The sequence below is a fragment of the Scardinius erythrophthalmus genome, assembly GCF_964197995.2.
Source record: "Scardinius erythrophthalmus genome assembly, chromosome: 10".
Lineage (NCBI taxonomy): Eukaryota > Metazoa > Chordata > Actinopteri > Cypriniformes > Leuciscidae > Scardinius > Scardinius erythrophthalmus.
Window position 1 is genome coordinate 41,523,117 of NC_138230.1, and position 18,591 is coordinate 41,541,707.

Here is an 18,591-nt window from a genome sequence, read left to right on the forward strand (position 1 = left end):
AAATGATCATTTCTATAAAGCTTGTATTTAAGTTAAGTAATTTCACTTAAATGACAATTAATAGGTAATTTGCATTGCCATTTAAGTGAAATTACTGAACTTAAATATACGAGCTTGATAAAAATTATCATTCTAGAAGAAAATTCCAGATGGCACTTAGAGGCTTTTGCATCTGAACTCTTCATATATATATATATATATATATATATATATATATATATATATATATATATATATATATATATATATAAAACACTGTCTCCATCACCCTGCCTGTGAAAAAGGAGCAAATGGGGTTTGAAAAGCAACTTTTTGCTTTGTTTTGTTGCTCTAACCTCTGAGGGATAGAAGTAAATGATCAGCAGAATAATGAACCTAAAACTAACAAAAAACGACAAATATTAGGGCCCGAAAGAGGATGTGACTTCAGGCTTGAAATTTAAATGTAATAAAACAAAAAGCCAGCACTAATGAGATTCTAAATTCATTAAAAATTTAAATTATATGGTCCTAAATGCATTATCTGCGAACGGGTGAGAGGATTACAAGCCCATTGGAAAGATAATATGTAAAATATGTAATATTATCCTCTTTTCATTAAAAAGGTTAATTATCAGGGACAGCTTTAGTAATAATTGTACAAGAGGGTGAGGGGGAAAAGAGAAAGAGGAAGCAACAGTTTCAAACGAGTCTGTAAGGGATGGAAGAAAGACAGAAGAGTCCTTTCATCCCGTCTCAAAGGATACAAGCGGGTTAACTCTGATTAAACTTTATTAAAAACAAATGGTGTAATAAAGTAAAAATCACAGTTATCAGGGTAATAAAGGCCCTCGCTTTTAATTGACGCTTTAGTGCTGGTTCTCTGCGGAAAGTCTGTTCCCATAGTGATGTGCTTTTATCATACAAGGCTTGCGTGACTGAGTGGACTTGTTACGGAGTAACAGAATAATTAACGCTTTCACGACCGATCCACAACCTCAACACAACCAGGGTTTCGAGATTAGACCAGGCTCAAATAACATGACAGTCCTGCGCCTGGAAGTGAGTAACTGAGTGCGATTCTGAGATCCTGATATCTCATGTGAATGCGCAAGAGAGCTTGTGTACAGTAAGTGTGTAATGTCTCTGCGGTGTGGGCATTCTGTGTGTTGGTGTGAGCTGGGGACCTTTCTGTTTGTACCTCTGGGCTCTCGGGGTTTAAGTATTACCTCGGCATAATTAACTAGGCGGTAATGAAAGCAGGATTATGTAAGACACTAGAGGAAGAGAGAATAACAGAATGAGAGAGAGAGAGAGAGAGAGAGAGAGAGAGAGAGAGAGAGAGAGAGAGAGAGAGAGAGAGAGAGAGAGAGAGAGAGAGAGAGAGAGAGAGAGAGAGAGAGAGAGAGAGAGAGAGAGAGAGAGAGAGAGAGAGAGAGAGAGAGAGAGAGAGAGAGAGAGAGAGAGAGAGAGAGAGAGAGATGGAGGGATAGCCATCCTCAAAATTCACATGTGTAGAGAGACTAATTTGCAAGCGGAGGAGGAGGAGGATCAAGCCACATGTCTTCATCTGCTCTCCTTTATAAAAAAATAATAATAATAACTTTAGTCGTGGAAATGCAGTGTGAATGCTAAACTGACATGCTGTGATTGCGGAGTTACCAGTACTGCACCACTTATTATACGAAAATAAATGTAACATCTACAATACAATATGTGTTATAATATAATTTCATATATAAACAAAACAAATACATAATACATAAAATGCTAATTCATATGTAATATTTTATATATTTATACAATACATAAAATATTTATTAATATTTAAGGGTATATATTAAAAATGATGTATGTATGTATGTATGTATATATATATATATATATATATATATAATTACATTTATATTTGGATAATAACAAGTGGATGTGACTCAAAAAATGTAATCTAATTAAACTAATAAGTTTAATTGACTGCAATGTATCACATATAAAAGTATTTAAAACTTAATGTTTATTCATCAGCATAGGACTTAATTAGTTTTAATTTCTTAATGATTGATATGAACCAGTTATTATTTGAAATTAAAATGTAGTAATTAATAATATTTTTCATATATATAACATAACATGAAACAGAATTTGTGATAAATACAACATTTTTTTAATATATTAATAAAATGTATGAAATTAATTTTTTTAACCTACTGACAACCCTAATATCATCTTCCTTTTTTATATGTATGTATGTGACTTAAAGGGGTCATCGGATGCCCATTTTCCCCAAGTTGGTATGATTCTTTAGGGTCTTCATGTAAAGTTTGTAACATACTTTGGTTAAAATTCCTCAATGGTTGTGTAAAACAACACATTTTTACCTCCTCAAAAACAGCTCTGTTCACAGCGACACGTTTCGGTGCATGTCTCTTTAAATGATAATGAGCAACTGCTCACCCCACCCCTGAAGACACAAAGTACTGCCTTGGTGGACAGAATACAAATGGCTGAGGGCGGAAATATGCTAATACGGGACAGTCCGTCAGCGGTCGTGGGCGGAGCATGAGCATTATGACATCATATTGCTCAGAAAATCCAAACGGCTTGATTATTGAGTGTTTAGACTTTTTGAGGATTAAAAAAAAGGAGTGAATGGATTTTTTTTATTGTATGGTGGTTGTGTCCACACACTGCAAAGACAGATTTATATGCAAAGACTAAATAAAAGTGAATTTTGCATTCGATGACCCCTTTAAGATCATACTACGTAATCATACTGGGTTGCATCAAACCATTCCTTGAGGAATATTTTTGCAGTGTTGTGCAGGCCACTGCAGTAGTGCTGGCAGTCGGCTATTCAGAGCTGCACTGATGAAATGTGGCAGAGCCGAACACGTGAGAGCGGTGAGAGACTGCATGCTTCTCCTGCTCAACTTTCTGCTGAAGCATCGAGCTTTACTGAATCTCAGCCTTCAGTCCTTCCCACACGCAGAGTATACATGTGACTGACCGTTAGCACTAACACTGGACATCAAGCCTAACAATGCCACTTCACAGCTGCACTAAAAGTTACTCAGTTACAGTTAGAGTTACTAAATACACTTAGAGTTACAGTTACAGTAATGCAAATTGAGGATAGTGCTCCAAATGCGTGAAAAAAGTGGATGCTGGTGGAAGGGGCCAAATGAGTGCTTGAACCATCCAAAGGTTTGTTCAAGTGAGCCTGACTAATGTTTGCTTGAGTACGAACACAATACTGGTTACAATTCTGACTCAAATTAGCGATTCCATTAGGCCAGTTGCATAAACATAGCAATTATGATAAGACTGTGTCTTAAGAACTAGTAGGTAGTTATGGGTAATCAGTCTTACTTTTCTGTATCAAATTAGAACAATCTATGTTTTTATGTGACCGACTTAAAGTTATGAATAATTTATGCAACTAGCTCATTAACGATTCTTCTAGTGCTTAATTGGTCCTAAATATATACAAATATGCAAAACCACAAAAAAACTTTTTGGTAATATTTAGCAATTTATTTTAAATTCAAGCACCATTATTATGCCAAAAATATGTCCTGAATGTGTATCTTTAATATTGACACATATGTAAGTGCTTTGAGCATCAAGAATACCTCAGATTAATATTGAGTTGGGTATAATAAAATGAGTGAATAATCGCTTTGAACGATTCAATGAAAGAGTTATTAAACTGATTAAAACTATTAACTGCAAACTATTATGAGCTCAACACTGATATTTGAGTATGTCTGATTCGCTGAAAGAACTAGTTCATTTGTTCATAAGTTACTCTGGTTTGTTGTTTGTAGTAAGGAACAGTGACAGAAAGATGTGCTTTCTATTTATCGTCTGTGTATAATCCTCTATGTTTCAGACTTCAGAGGTACAACTCATTGGTGTGTGCAAGATTTCAAAAGATGACTCACAATAATGACTTTCCCAGCTCAATGGAATCAAACTTGTGTCCACACCAAAACATGAAAGCACTAGAAAGAGCTGTTGCAGAGGAAGACATGAAAGGAAAGGACAGATGAGAAGATTGTGCACCTGAGTTGTTGAATAAGATCCTCTCCCTCTTTGATGACATTTACAGTGAACTGCAGTGTGGTCTGCTGCTGCTGCCCGAAACGCTTGATCAGGTCCTGAACAGCCTCCACCGACTCGGCGTACACGTCGTCCAACAATTCCTTTTGCAGCTCCTCCAGCCATGTCCACAGCTATGAGCAAAACACACATGCGGTAATCACTTTTTTACTTAGCTTAGAAAGTATAATACAATAATAATAGATATATTATTATTTGTGTTGCATATAAAGATTGCATATTTTGCTAAATGTACACATTCACCTTGTGTAATTAAGATTTTTCCTTTCTGATCTGATATTGAATGTTAAAGGGGACCTATCACATGCTTGAATGTTTAAAAAACACATTGTTTGTCACATTTTCTCCATTGTTGCAGCTCCTCTCTTCCATTTAGTTCCTGTCTCTATGAAGCCCCTCCTACTGAAAAGCACAATGTGCTCTGATTGGTCGGCTGGATCAGTGTGTTGTGATCGTGACCTCTTCGAATGTGTATGGGAAATGTTCCGCCCCTTACCATAACCGCCAGTTTTAACACACTACTTATTAACTCAACCAGTCCTCGTCCCTTATTTTGTGTATGCCTTGGGCGGGAATTATTTAAATGAGGGATATTGTGATGCGTTCGTGGAGGCGTTTCAGGGAGTTCAGAAACTGAGCGAGTTTCATTTGGAGTGACTTTGTGCTTTCTAACTTTGCAGACATTTTTTATGCTCGAACAGCAATATTACACACTAAAGAAAGCTGAAAATGTATTTTAAAAAAGCATAAAAGGTCCTCTTTAATGTATCAGGTTCTTGTGCAAATGTGTAAAACTACATGCTTTCAGATTCTATTGAAATTAGCATAGCATATTAAATATGCAACAGTCATAGCACAAACACAAAAAATAACAAATAAGCACGCTAAATATATACATATCTACATCCTTTTACTACACAAAAAAAAAATAATCGTAGTCGCAAAAAACCCACATTATGCATAAAAATGGGAACATTGTTTGAAACAGGCGATCTGAGGCCTGAGGAGAACTGAACAGTTTTGAAGTTTATTGTTGATGGCGATTCATTTGTTACAAACGCTGTGCTTTGATGGCTGAGGTGATTTTTTCTGTGAGAGGGTTTTAGCACACTGACAGTTTAGCTTGCTGAAGCTGTCCCCAAGAGGTTGTCTTTAATTCAACCTTTATGAAGCACCACTGCAAAAAAAAAATTTTTACTAACCCCCGTTTCACAGACAAAGGCTTAAGCCTAGCCTAAAATGCATGTTTGAGATGTTTTAATTGAAATCAAAGTATGTCAGTGCCATTTTTTGTAGGATGCACACCAGTAAAGTTTTTTTTCTAAGGCATGTTTATAAAAGCTTCTTAAATGCCCTAATTGAACTAAGGCCTAATCCTGACTTAATCTAAGCCCTGTCTGTGAAACAGGGCCAAAAACATCCTATGTTGTCATTCAGACTAAACTACTATTATCCTGTCCATCCCTAGTTCTTACCTCCTTCACATGGGTGTGGAAAGCCACTGACATGTCCAGCAAGACCTTCCGCTGCTCCACACGCCTTACAAAGTCCTGGATCCGGTCCTCCAGCTGATGGGCGGCCTGATAGATCTCCTCCGGGTCACACTCGCCCGTCTGGGCCAACTGCTCCGCAGCTTCAAGCAGCTTATCAGCATTAGTGTATGTATTCTGGTAAAGAGAAGACACAAATGGACTATGATGATGCTCATGTCAGACGTTAAGAATATTTCACTTCAAATGCATTTCGGCACTGACTAATGCAAACAATATATAGTTGCAAAGTTTCTTCTAGTCAGTATAATGTCTGTTGGGGAGCATCAAAATAAAGTGTCTGCAGATATTAAGCAGACAGTCTACTAATACTCTAATGACTGCTAGTGGACATGTAGTTACTTATAGTTAGTAGAATGTCTAAAGTGGACCAGTTTAACCAAAACCGTAACAGTCTTGAAAATATGATAGTCCATTAGTAGGGTCTGTCACACTGGTGACATGAAATCAAATCAAATAATTTACATAAGATTAAATATACCCATGGACCAGCAGACTAGTAAAAATGACTAGTCGTACAAACCCTAACATGCGTTATATTGTATTCAGCGACTTCTTATCAGCTGTGTTAATTTATGCATGGAAGAATCCAGGGAAGCCAGCTCAAATAAAACCTGAGGCGAAGGGGAGATTCATAATGGGATTGAATGGCGAACCTGAGCAACTTCCTCAAAGTCTTCATGGCGTTTCTGCAGGGCTCGGGCGCGATGCAGAGACTTCCCCACCCCCGTGTGTTTGCTGAGAAACGCCTCACCGTGGTTCTCAATCCAGTCAAGAACCTACTCACACAGAGACAAAAATTCAAATTAATTTGTGAGACAGCGGCAAAGCTTTCGGCAGTCGTCCTTTAGGTGAGAATGTGTCCTGTCAAAAAGGTTTTATGTTAATGGCAGTCAAATCAAGATAGCATGACAGGTGAGACTACAGGGTCCAAGACAGAAAGAATTATGCATAAAGGTGTCGTTCACAGCCTAGCTCTCCCTCTCATCGCATCCCCGGCACCTGAATAGTGGTTTCCATGGCAACACTTTCCCTCAGCCACAGAATTAGCCGTTCTGCATTCTCTCGGTCGAACACCTCTCTGCACAAAACCACAATCTCTGCACCAATAAACTGGCCCTGAACCTATGAAAACAATGTACAATAGAAAGAAACGCAAAATGCTACGCTTCGGCAGCGGCTTATCCTTGACTTTAAATTGCATGTGTCTATTTCTGTTTGCGTGTAAACAATTATAATCCCAGAGAACTTCAGCTCAAGATGCTGCAGTGGTGTTTTCTCTTCTGTATTAAAGAGGCAGTGGTAACAGTAATTGCATGCTAAACTAAAGCCTGCCCAGAAGTAGGAATTTTGGGAATTTGGGAATCTCAAAAAATAAAAAAATAAAAAGTCTGCTGGTAGGATGTTTTGCAGACACACTGCTGCACACTGAGGGATGCCAAAAGCACTGGTTGCAAGTATATACTGGAATACAAAAAATAACTATATCAGTCTTTCTTTCCTATCAGTAGAACCAAGTACAGACTCAATCTGGTGGATGCAACTACTTTCAAGAACCTCATGGTCAAAATGGCTTTAATGTAAACAGAGGGGACAAAAAGTGTCAATTTGTGTGGTGTATAATGTGATTAATATTAATCAGAAAAATAAATATTACCAAGATATACAAAATATTAAAACACTATTTACCTTACATTTTTTTTTATTATTTGAGATTTGAACTGTTAAAAATTATGGAATATTTCATAGAAAATCTTTAATATAATTTAAAAACATGCCATTTTATTACATTTATTTAGTTAATAATTATATTACATTTATCCCTCTTAGTGTGTGTGTGTGTGTGTGTGTGTGTGTGTGTGTGTGTGTGTGTGTGTGTGTGTGTGTGTGTGTGTGTGTGTGTGAAAATTAGCCAAAAATGGTTATGTGGAGATAGGATTGTTCACTGTGTAGGTATTACCAAAATTGCAATAAAGACAGACATTGACAAAAATATTATTATATAAACATTTTATGTTCATTACTAACATTTAAATAAAATTACATTTTTAAATTAAGGAGTGATATTGTTCAACATGATATTGGTTTTTGCTATGATATAACTTTTTTTTTTGTGTTAGTGACATGACAGCTTATGGAGTCCTTAGAGTCATTCATGTAGACTCTACATCCTTTTATTGCATCTCCCTCATATCCTTCCATCGCACTGTATCATCTCTATGCTTTTTGATTCGTTCCCTCAAGGGTATTATGAAATGCCACGTGCAGTTCTCAGTAGCACACTTGAACCCATGTGGATCTTGAGGGTTATTTTAAGGTGAATGAATGTGTGGGTGTGTGTGTTTTACCTGCTGAACGTCCTGCTGGAATACACACAGCTGCAGACGTTGGTGCAGCCGGACCTTACGGTGTTGCCAGATGTTCTCCAGCTGTCTCTGGTGATGCAGAACCTCATGGATGATGTCCAAAACATGGTGAACCGCCTTGGAGTAATTGGCGGACGCCGTCAGCGAATCAGCACTGCCGGGGGTCAAAGGGCGCTGAAGTTTGTCCAATAAGGCTTTTCCATCTTGACTCACCTAGAAGAGGGCAGGACAATGATGAGAAAACAATTGTACAAACCTATTATACTAAAATGAAGTTGTATTGTTACATGCAAAGTAACTCTTAATAGCACTGAGCTTTTTATAATAAATATAATTAGCTAAAATTGCCACTTCAGACATGCCTGTAATTGCTATAATGTGCTAGTACATTACTTTGGGATCAGTTCTCTTAAACGGCTTTTCAAGAGTGCCTTGCAATTTAGTGATTTGGAGACGCACGGCTCTGTACCTCGGAGTAGGCAGCGGTGATGTGTTCGTACAGGCCTTGGTGATGGTGGATGGCATCCTCCAGGTCCTGTAGCTCAGAGGGCAGGTCCACTTCCCCACACGCTTTACACCATGAGTCCACGTTACTCATGTACTGCAGGAAGACACAGGTGTACACACATTTACGACAGAAAAATAGAATAATTACATACAATATGAAGCACACTTTAAAATAAAGGCAAGTTCTAAATTGAACATATATTCTTTTATGTTAATGTCAATATAGACCTCTGACATCAGAAGAACGAGAGTGAATTCAAACTAATAATAAGGGCAAATGCAGGACATGATGAGAGACATGCTTTATATGCTGCACTCTGAATATCAATTCAAATCAAATCGTCTTTCATCTCATCCCACTCTTTCTCAGAGATGAAGAGAGACTGAGAGTCTGGTTCCTCAACTCAAACAGAATCTCATGCATGAGGACGGCCCGAACCAGGCTGCCTCCAGATCGGCAGTTGTGCTGATGCTCAAAGGAATAAAAACGTCTGGAAAAAAAGATTGTTGTTGATACAGCATCTCTATAAAACATGTGTGAGAGAATATTTTATTCACCAGTCCTCTCTACAGCAATCTCTCAAATATCATGCTTTTCCCACATTTTTACAAGCATGTTTTTTTCCCCGCATTCCGAAAAATAAAAGTGAATGTTTACAATGCAAATAAAGGGATTATAAATGCTGATTAAAAATAAACTTTCATTATATTTCATTCCAAATAAAAAGGTAATGCTAATTATATTTTACTCAATATGTGTGTATTCTACATATTTGTATGCTTATTAGAAAGTTGTGCTGTTAGCTAAGCAACATCCAAACTTTTAAAGTTAAAATCTTTTTTAAGTCTTGGTTTTGTTTTTAGGCTGTACTAGAATATGTTTTCATGCTAAAAAACACCTTATTTTTCACATATTTGACATATTTGTCTGTCAGTAATACTCAGTTTAGTTCCTGTCTCTATGAAGCTCTTCCTTCTGAAAAGCACAATGTGCTCTGATTGGTCGGCTGGATCAGTGTGTCGTGATTGGTCAACCGCTTCAAGCGTGTTTCGGAATTGTCCCGCCCCTTACCATAACTGCAAGTTTCAACACACTACTAACTAACTACACCAGGCCCCGCCTCTTTTATTCTGGGTATGCCTTGGGAGGGCATTATTCAAATGAGAAATATTGTGACGTGTTCGTTCCCGGAAGAAAAGTTTGCAGACCGTTTTCATGCTCAAACAGCAACATTACACACTAAAGAAATGTAAAAAAAAAATGTTGTTATTCTAAATGAATCAAAGCCAAAGTCTGATTATCTTTTTTTTTTTTTAAAAGCATGTGAAGTCCATTCCTCTTTTCTAATTATGAAAAATCACATCTTCTACAGTCAACTCGTACACATACACTGATCTCTCCGCTGAGCTCTCATTGGTTTCAGTGATCATTACATGATGTATCAGTGTTCTCTCTGACCTGGTCACATTTCTGGTGGAAAGTAGCAGACATCTCCAGCAGAGCGCTCCTCTCGTCCAGCGCAGCAGCGAAGGCCTTCCACTCCTGCTCCAGCTGACCTGAGATCTGTTTGATCTGCTGGGACGCGTAGTGGCCCGCCTCCAGCAGACGGTTCCCCACCGACATGATGCGGTTTATGTTAACGTAAACATTCTGCGGGACACAAACATTTTTTACTATCATCATATTATTAAAATGATTTCTGAAGGATCATGTGACACTAAAGACTGGAGTAACGATGCTGAAAATTCAGCTTTGCATCACAGGAAAAAATTACATTATAAATATATTCAAATAGTAAATAGTAATAATATTTCACAATATTACTGTTTTTCTGATCAAATAAATGCAGCCTATGAGAGCATAAGAGACTTCTTTCAAAAACATTAAAAACATTAGGGATAACAAAATAACATTATTCACACTGTTATTGATGGCTTATAACACAATCATTAAACTTTTACATCAACATTTGAAGACTTACCACAGCTCAATATGCCTACATCCTCTTTCTGCCTCTTTAAACAGGAAGTGATCAATACTTCTCCCTACAGTAATGGGGATTTTTAAAGGACGCCCCTAACAGGGCTCACAGCTGGTGGGCGAACACCCAAACAGGAAGCACTTAGGTGGATCACGGTCTAAGCTTCATCTCTGATTATATGATGAGTCACCATCACTCAAAGAATCGGCTCTTACATTGTCAAACGCAAGCCATTATGCAGCTTAAATGGAAGAAAAATACTAGTTTAGTCAGTGAGCGAAAGAAATGGCAGTGAGTGCATAAGGTTTTTCGCTGTGGGAACATTACAGGATACAGGATGAAGGTAGTGACACAGTAGTTGCATTTACATGGACCCTAATAATCTGTTTGTAATCGGACTAGCAAAGAAAATTTAAAAAAAGTCACATGTAACCAACTGGAAGGAATTGGCCAAATCCGATGGACACTTAACCATAAACACTTGATTGGATTGAAAACCGAAACTGGAAATTCTGTGCATGAGCAGTGATGTATAAAATTGGCGTATGATGCAAGGAACGAGTTGTGGTTGATTATAGTGTAATAAATGACTAACGTGTCAATCTAAAATTCTCATTCTCATGAATATTGTGTTATTCATGGCCTCCTAATAATCCCCTTACATTGAATTGGCTCCATCACTCTCTCTCCTCTCTCCACCTATAGCTGGTGTGTGGTGAGCGCACTGGCGCCGTTGTTCTGTGGCTGCCGTCGCATCATCCAAGTGGATGCTACACACTGGTGGTGGTTGAGGAGAGACCCCTGATATGATTGTAAAGCGCTTTGGGTGTACAGTAGTACATATGAAAGCGCTATATAAATGCCTCATTCTATTCTATTCTACTCTATTCCACTCATGTTTTCCCAGAAGTCCTTGCTTTGGACTCTCATCCACAGACGCCTTGTTTTGGGGCGTTTTTTTACGGCTTGATAAATAGAAGCAGCACGGCACAAAGCTTCACGTGCTCGTCATCTCCTAATCAGGACCCAAAATAGATAAATATTAAGCCTGCTTTTAAAAAACCTGCAACAGCAGGGGAAGTGTTGTGGAGTGTGTGCATGTCAAAAGATCAATCTTCTCACCATGCAGTTCATGGCAAAGTGGTTGTGCTGGGTCTGCAGCTCCATGGCGTGGGGGTGGTTGTTGCCGATCTCAGTGTATCCAGCCAGAAACAGCCCTTTGTTGTGCATGATCCAGTCAAACATCTGCAGAGATACGGCAATCACACACACACGTCAGGCACACATTTGACTAGAAGCAGGTTTAGTGTATGCGTGTATTTGTAATGTAAGAAATTCCATCGGGTGCATATATGAACACGTGTATCGTTGTGTTCATACAGCTGAAATGGATAAAAATAGAAAACCATAAAAATGACCCATTTCTCAGGAGCAAAGAATAGCTGCTGGTTTCCTAGCAACATGCAAATTGTCCACCCACTATGAGAAACATTGATATGAATTAGTGAGAACTTCTGTAAATATGTGCGCAGATCCAGATAGAATTAAAACTCAGGGTTTGCCCAACCTAGGGGGCCTTGGCAAACCTTCAATGGAAAGCAGGAAGATTTAAAAGTATTTAAATTAATACATTGCTATTAATATATTAAAATAATCTAGCTATAATCTCAATTGAAATTATTAAAATGCTATAAAAAACAAAATAAAATAATGTTTAAAAAAAAACAAGAAAAAGCAGAAATCCAGAAATGGCAGTGTGTGCATAAGGGTTTCCGCTTAGCCTAGCCTATATGGTGTGGGCCTTCGAATATTGTGTTATTCAGCGGGAGGCCGAGAGTCAAAAAGGTTGAGAACCACTGATTTAGAGGATATTCCACCACCGGTTAGCTGAATGATAACATTTGTGTTATAATACCAATTAAGGAAAAAAGTTTTCACTTGACCCTAAAATGAAATAAAATAAAATGGCAAAAAAAATTTTTTAAATAAAATAAATGAATAATAATAATAATAATAATAATAATAATAATAATAATAATAATAATAATAATTATTATTATTATTATTATTATATATATATATATATAATATTAGAAAAATATTTAAAATATATAATATACTATAAAATAAATTAATAATAATAATAAAAAATATTACATATACAATTTTAAATCTATAATAATGTAAAATATTGTATAAAATAAATTATTATAATAAAAAAAAATGTTATTTGTCAACGATGTAATTCCTTTGTTTGGATTTGCCTCTATATTAAAGGTTTTTCTCTTGTATGTACGCATGTATCATGTGAAAGTTACACGAGCTAGAAACGTTAGTAAGTGATGCTATCACGCTAATATAATGTTAATGTGTATAATTTGTGTCTTTTGACTGTTTGAATTTATGACTATTTGCCTTGCCCTATTCATTTCCATTGTGAGTGCCTTACTTAAACTGAAAAACTTACTTAAACTCCACTTTTCTGATGGATGAGTGAAAAACATCTCTCACGGTAAACGTAATGGCATAAATACTGTAAAATATGCAAGTAATACAATATAGCACACAAGGCTGTAATGTTCATGTTTCTTGGGCGTGCATGTGCGGATCTCACCTTTTCGGCATCCTGCTCGAACAGCCTGAGCTGGAAGCACTGGTCCAGCTGCAGCTTGCGCACGTGCCAGGCCTGGTGCAGGTTCTGCCGGGTGCTGTGCAGTTTCTCGAGCAGGGCTGAGATGCGGGGCAGCAGGCCCTGGGTGTCAGCGTTGGGCTGCCCTTGCCCTTCCCTCTGCCCGGGTGGCACAGGCACAGTTCGGTTAGCGTAGCTCTCGCTGCTTTGAATCCTCTGCAGGAGCCTCTGGCCCTCGCTGTCCACCTCCTCCATGGGAGCCTTCATCACCCTCTTCTTCAGGGCCGCGTGCTCCTCGATCATGCGCCGGGCTCCCTCCAGGTCCTGCGGGAAGTCTTTGCGTGTGACCGTTTCTTGCATCTCCTCCAGGCGGGCGAGCAGGTGCCGAGCGTTGCCTGTGAAGTCTTCGAAGGCCACGCGGATCTCGATCCACTCTTCATGGTTGTAGTCCAGGCTGCCCTCGAAGTCGGGCGTCAACTGGGACGGGTCCACCACCTTAGATAAGCCCTCCAGGGAAACCATTGTGGTCTGAGGTGGGCGTGATGAGAAGAACAGAAAATGGACATAGAGAAAAAGGATCGGGGTGGAATATGAAAGTGAATCAATATGCACACAACACCACAACGCACAATATGACTTCCTAATGTCCTAAATCTTATGTGAATGATGCAGCCGTTCCAGGCTCTGTTATTGACCATCAAGGTGGAACAGCTATTTTTAACCGGGGGCATAAATCTAATTTCATACAGTCACTCCGGGACCGCCTGAGGTCCAAACTACCTAGAGACAGACAGACTCCCAGCATGAAGCCTGAGGGCGTCAGAAAAAGCGATATCAACAACACCACCAGCACTGAAGTAATACAAACCAGCAGCTCTGACCAACTGAAGAGCCTCGGGTAATATGTAGATCTGTGTACAAATGTATATGCATGCCATGTATATTTGCAAATAATAAATGTTTGGCTTACACTATGCTCAGAGGGAGCATGCGTCAGGTGACTAGTGACAAATCTACATGGAACTTGAAACCGTGGCAAAACTCAAACACATCCCATCACAACATAATTGATGTATAATATAATTACATTTTTTTGACCAATGAGATTTTGCAGTGGGTGGGGCTACCCAGCATAAACACCCATTCACACCAAGAACTATAACACAAGTTATATTAGTAAAAATCATTCTCAAAGTAAATCCATTGATACTGTTCCTCTGTGTCGTTATCGTCCTTGATGTGAACGTAACAGAAAAAACAAAAAACAATCTATAAAATGTCCTTGAAGCAGCCTGTTTGTTAAATTCTTCAGCATTTGCATAATATTTGATCAAATATTTCTGCCCCGTTTACTTTTTTGATTTATTTTTTAAACATATTTACACAATTAATTGTACATTTTAGTACCTTAATTGTTTACATGATAAATTTGTTCTGTTTCACAGAGTAAAAAAAAATAATGGTGCTGTCTCTTTAAGAATAGCGGCGGTTCATCACAAGTCTCACTGTTGAGCGCATGTAAATAATGGTTTCTTTGCCACATCAATTTGTGTGAATATTAGTGAATTGTTTTTGCTTTGTTTTTGATTCACAGTTGAGAACTGACAATAAAGAACAAAATATACTGTGTATTAAAAAAGACAGAGTATAATTAGACACAAATTAACCAAACCGATCCAACTGTGATTGACACAGAAAAGGTAAAATTTGTGCAGAAATAGGCTTGAGAAGAGACTTGATGTGTTAATTAAGTATTATGTTATAGTGGCATTTATTTTTATTTAGATAATTCTAATTTTAGGTTTAGTTTTATTAATAATTATTATTGTTTTTTCAAGTTTTCATTGTATTAGTTTTAAAAAATATTTCTATTTAGCTTTATTTCATTTTACAACTTATTTTATTTCAGCTTTTTGCCAATTACGGAAAAAATAATCATTTTAGATTTAGTTAACACGGATGCGAGTGCAACTGTGCATCCGTACACCAAGTAACACAATTAAGACAGACTCAACTAAAAAAAAACGTCCACTCTTCCATTCATTCATTTCTGATCATATTAGTTTGCTCTAATAAGAGGACAAAAACATAGTGTGTTATTCTTTCTACAGATGAATAGATGGGAGAACAGAAAAATGAAATCAAATGTGCACGAGTAGGCTTCATCAAAGCCGTGAAAGAGGAGAGAGCGGAGGTGTGCGTCTCTTTTGTGAATTCAAGGTAAATGCAGTCTAAACCTATTCATCAATTCAAGTCCTGCCGTCACACAGGCATCGGCAGCCTTTCACACTCACATCAACACGAGCACGCTGCCCATTAGTCCATTAACCACAATGAGAATAATGCAAGTTATGGAGTGCATTTGCTTTTTTTTTTTTGCCTTCTGCTCATATTTAGTTGTTGGGTAATTGTGAGAAATGTGGTATGTCATGAGCAGTGGGCGAGATGAGAGCTTGCAGCCGTTCCTATGACAAATTCCTTGACCCTGCCCACCAGAAACATTTCATCATGTGTTGTGCTCAACACTTGTCTGGACTTAGATGGACCACCAGATGGCAGGGCGTGCTTCTGATCCTCCCAATCAAATTCATGCACAATTTCTCAGTGTTGCGAGGTAAGAAAAGTGGTCAAAATGGGGCATTTTATCTTCGAGTGACACCAGCATGTTGACCTGTGATTGGCAGAAGCATGGGAATATCTCACCTCCATTTAGCATATGTAAATCAATGTTATTTTAGTATTATTTATATTATAGTATTTATTAATATTTTAAATGAGCTTTTATTTTTACATTTTCAGATTTCATATTAAAGTTTCAGTAATTGTCATTTTTATTAGTTTTAGTTCTTTTTTTATTTATTTTTATATTTCCATTTAACTTTTTATTTTTATACCTTTTTTTATATCCGTTTCAGTAATTTTAGTAATTCAACTCATTAGTAATTCATCTTATTTTATGATTAGTCTGTTAATCAAATTATTATTTTTACGATTAGTCGGTTAATTTTTTTTTTCCCGATTAGTCAGTTAATCTAACGATTACTTTTACGATTAGTCGGTTGATCTAACGATTACTTTTACGATTAGTTGGTTAGTGTATTGATTACTTTTGCGAATAGTTGGTTAATGTATCGATTACTTTTACTGTTAGTCAGTTAATCTATCAATTATTTTTTATGATTTATAAATTTATTATTTTCAGATCAGCCAATTAATCCAATTTCTTTTTAAATTAATTATTTTTTATTTCAGTATCAATAAATGTAGTAATTCAACTTATTAGTAAATCATCTTATTTTATGATTAAGTCAGTTAATCTAGCGATTATTTTTACAATTAGTCTGTTAATTATCAATTATTTTTATGATTAGTCGGTTAATCTATCAATTACTTTTACCGTTAGTCAGTTAATCAATCAATTATTTTTATGATTTATCTATTTATTATTTTCAGATCAGTCAATTAATCCTTTAGTTAACCTAACAATAATAATAGTAACTTCTGCTATTAATCTTTGAACGTTTTATACGTTTACGCTTTACAAACAAAAAAATCCCAACATAAAAAGAAATAAAGGCATCAAGAACTAAAAGGCATCTATCAGTAATACAAATGTGATTTGACAGCATTTGCTTGCAGGTGCAAGTCTTGCAATATTTTGTTCATCGGCAGATTACAGTATCTGTATGAACGAGTAATTGACAGCGCATTATTAAACAAATAGTCCAATCGAGGAGTGAGTTCATCCATCATTTTAAACAACCAACAACGACTTTAAGAGCTTTGTAAACGAGTGCAGAGAGTACGTTACGGTTCATTTTCAAAGAGAGTTAGCAAATTTATCAACAACAAATCGCTTAGCCAACAACTCGTCAAAGCTGAGAAAAGTTTAACCCAACGCAAATGAGCAGCAAAGTGATGCGACGACTACCAAGAGAAGAGAGAGCTTGTTTAGTTTACATACAAATGCCTTTCCCAGCAGAATGTTCAGTATTTAGCAGGAACCTGAATTGTCCCATTTATTTTTGCCAGCAAAGACCCCACTTGTGATCATATGTTCAAAAGCAAAGCTACGACCTTTGTGCAGCATATTAATATCAATAGGTCATCCAGCAATAGGAATGGCCTTTGTCAACAAATAGTAAAGCGAGTGTCACACCATGTCTAAACTGGACGCGAGCGGTGCGATGCGATGTTGTCTACACTGGATACCCGACAGTAAACCAATGCCTCGTTCAATTTATGAAGCAAGCACAAGCAATACTTCTCGTAGGATGGACAAATGGATTTGCAGCGATTGCTTTGTCGCGTCCAGTGTAGACACGGTGTCAGTGTGAAAAGGCCTTTATTAATTCATATCATGTCAAAATGATTCTAATTACTTGTACTGGAAAGCCCTGACTTCTCCCATTAGACCATTGTGGCATCATGTAAAAAAAACAGCCTAAATGTTAGTGGCTTCAATTGTTAAAGGTATATATTTGGCGACAGATATATCTCTGTTTGATATACCATTACATCCACTGTTACCTGGTATCAATCCTCAATATTTCACATGAGGAAACAGAGCAGAACTGACGTAGTGAAGAATGAACTGTCATTCACGTCACAGCCGCAAATTGATCTTAATGGTGTTATGAACGTTGCCATAGAAACAAACATTTTCTCCGAGTCCAAGGACGTGACGCTCAAGTTAGAAACGTTTTTTTTTTTTCAATTACGATAATTCCGGCATGACATGTAACTGCAAGTGATGATGTCACGGCAACATTGGTCTTTATCAAATAATAGCGTAAACATGTTTTATTCATGGAGGTTCGAGATACTAATTATCATTTGATCTAAAACATTATTCTCTTGCACTGCAGCTGTGACATGAGCCATCATTTCTTTCCACATGTGCTGTTAAACTGAACGCGCACACACACACACGCACACACAAAAGCTTCTCCTCCAACAAAAACAAACACCAATGCGCTCAAATAAAAACACGCCTGAAATAACCCACTCTGACGGCTCTGTGAACCAAAAAGTTGCACCAACATCTTGCAATCTAGACTCAATACACAACAAATGCAGAAAAACATGCCAAAAAAGCATTTCTGCTGCAGCCACATTTACATTCACCCAGTCAACACACACACACAGAACATCAACACCCACACACTCCACATCCACCTTCAACACGCTCACACCAACACAGATCGGATGTCACAGACAAACCCGCAGATTATTAATTAATAAGATGAAATGAAATGCAGCGGCGAGGCCGTTTCACCTGATATTTCAGAAGATAATCTGCTATATTTGTATTCTGCAAACACTGAAATGCCTTTAATCCGTTCAAAAACACTAATAAACACCGACCGGATTAACAGAACAACATTAATTTTAGCATATTAAAGCATGCAATAATTAAAACATGCAAAGAAAGTGTGAATGTGCAGAGATTGACG

The 18,591-nt window shown here is 37.3% G+C and overlaps 1 protein-coding gene across 8 annotated transcripts in view; it reads right to left on the minus strand.

The window, feature by feature from the left end:
* The window catches only part of trioa (trio Rho guanine nucleotide exchange factor a), a 52,619-nt gene extending 38,960 nt beyond the window's left edge, over window positions 1–13,659 (minus strand). For all 8 annotated transcript variants that reach the window (XM_081377349.1, XM_081377347.1, XM_081377346.1 and 5 more), the window contains exons 1-8: window positions 13,121–13,659; window positions 11,629–11,751; window positions 9,984–10,175; window positions 8,487–8,618; window positions 8,000–8,230; window positions 6,308–6,430; window positions 5,577–5,768; window positions 4,045–4,214 (exon numbers count right to left, since the gene is read on the minus strand). In XM_081377349.1, the coding sequence (XP_081233475.1) occupies window positions 4,045–4,214; window positions 5,577–5,768; window positions 6,308–6,430; window positions 8,000–8,230; window positions 8,487–8,618; window positions 9,984–10,175; window positions 11,629–11,751; window positions 13,121–13,657 (1,700 nt within the window). In that variant the 5' untranslated portion in view covers window positions 13,658–13,659. The remainder of the gene's footprint in view (window positions 1–4,044; window positions 4,215–5,576; window positions 5,769–6,307; window positions 6,431–7,999; window positions 8,231–8,486; window positions 8,619–9,983; window positions 10,176–11,628; window positions 11,752–13,120) is intronic.
* Window positions 13,660–18,591: the final 4,932 nt, after the last annotated feature.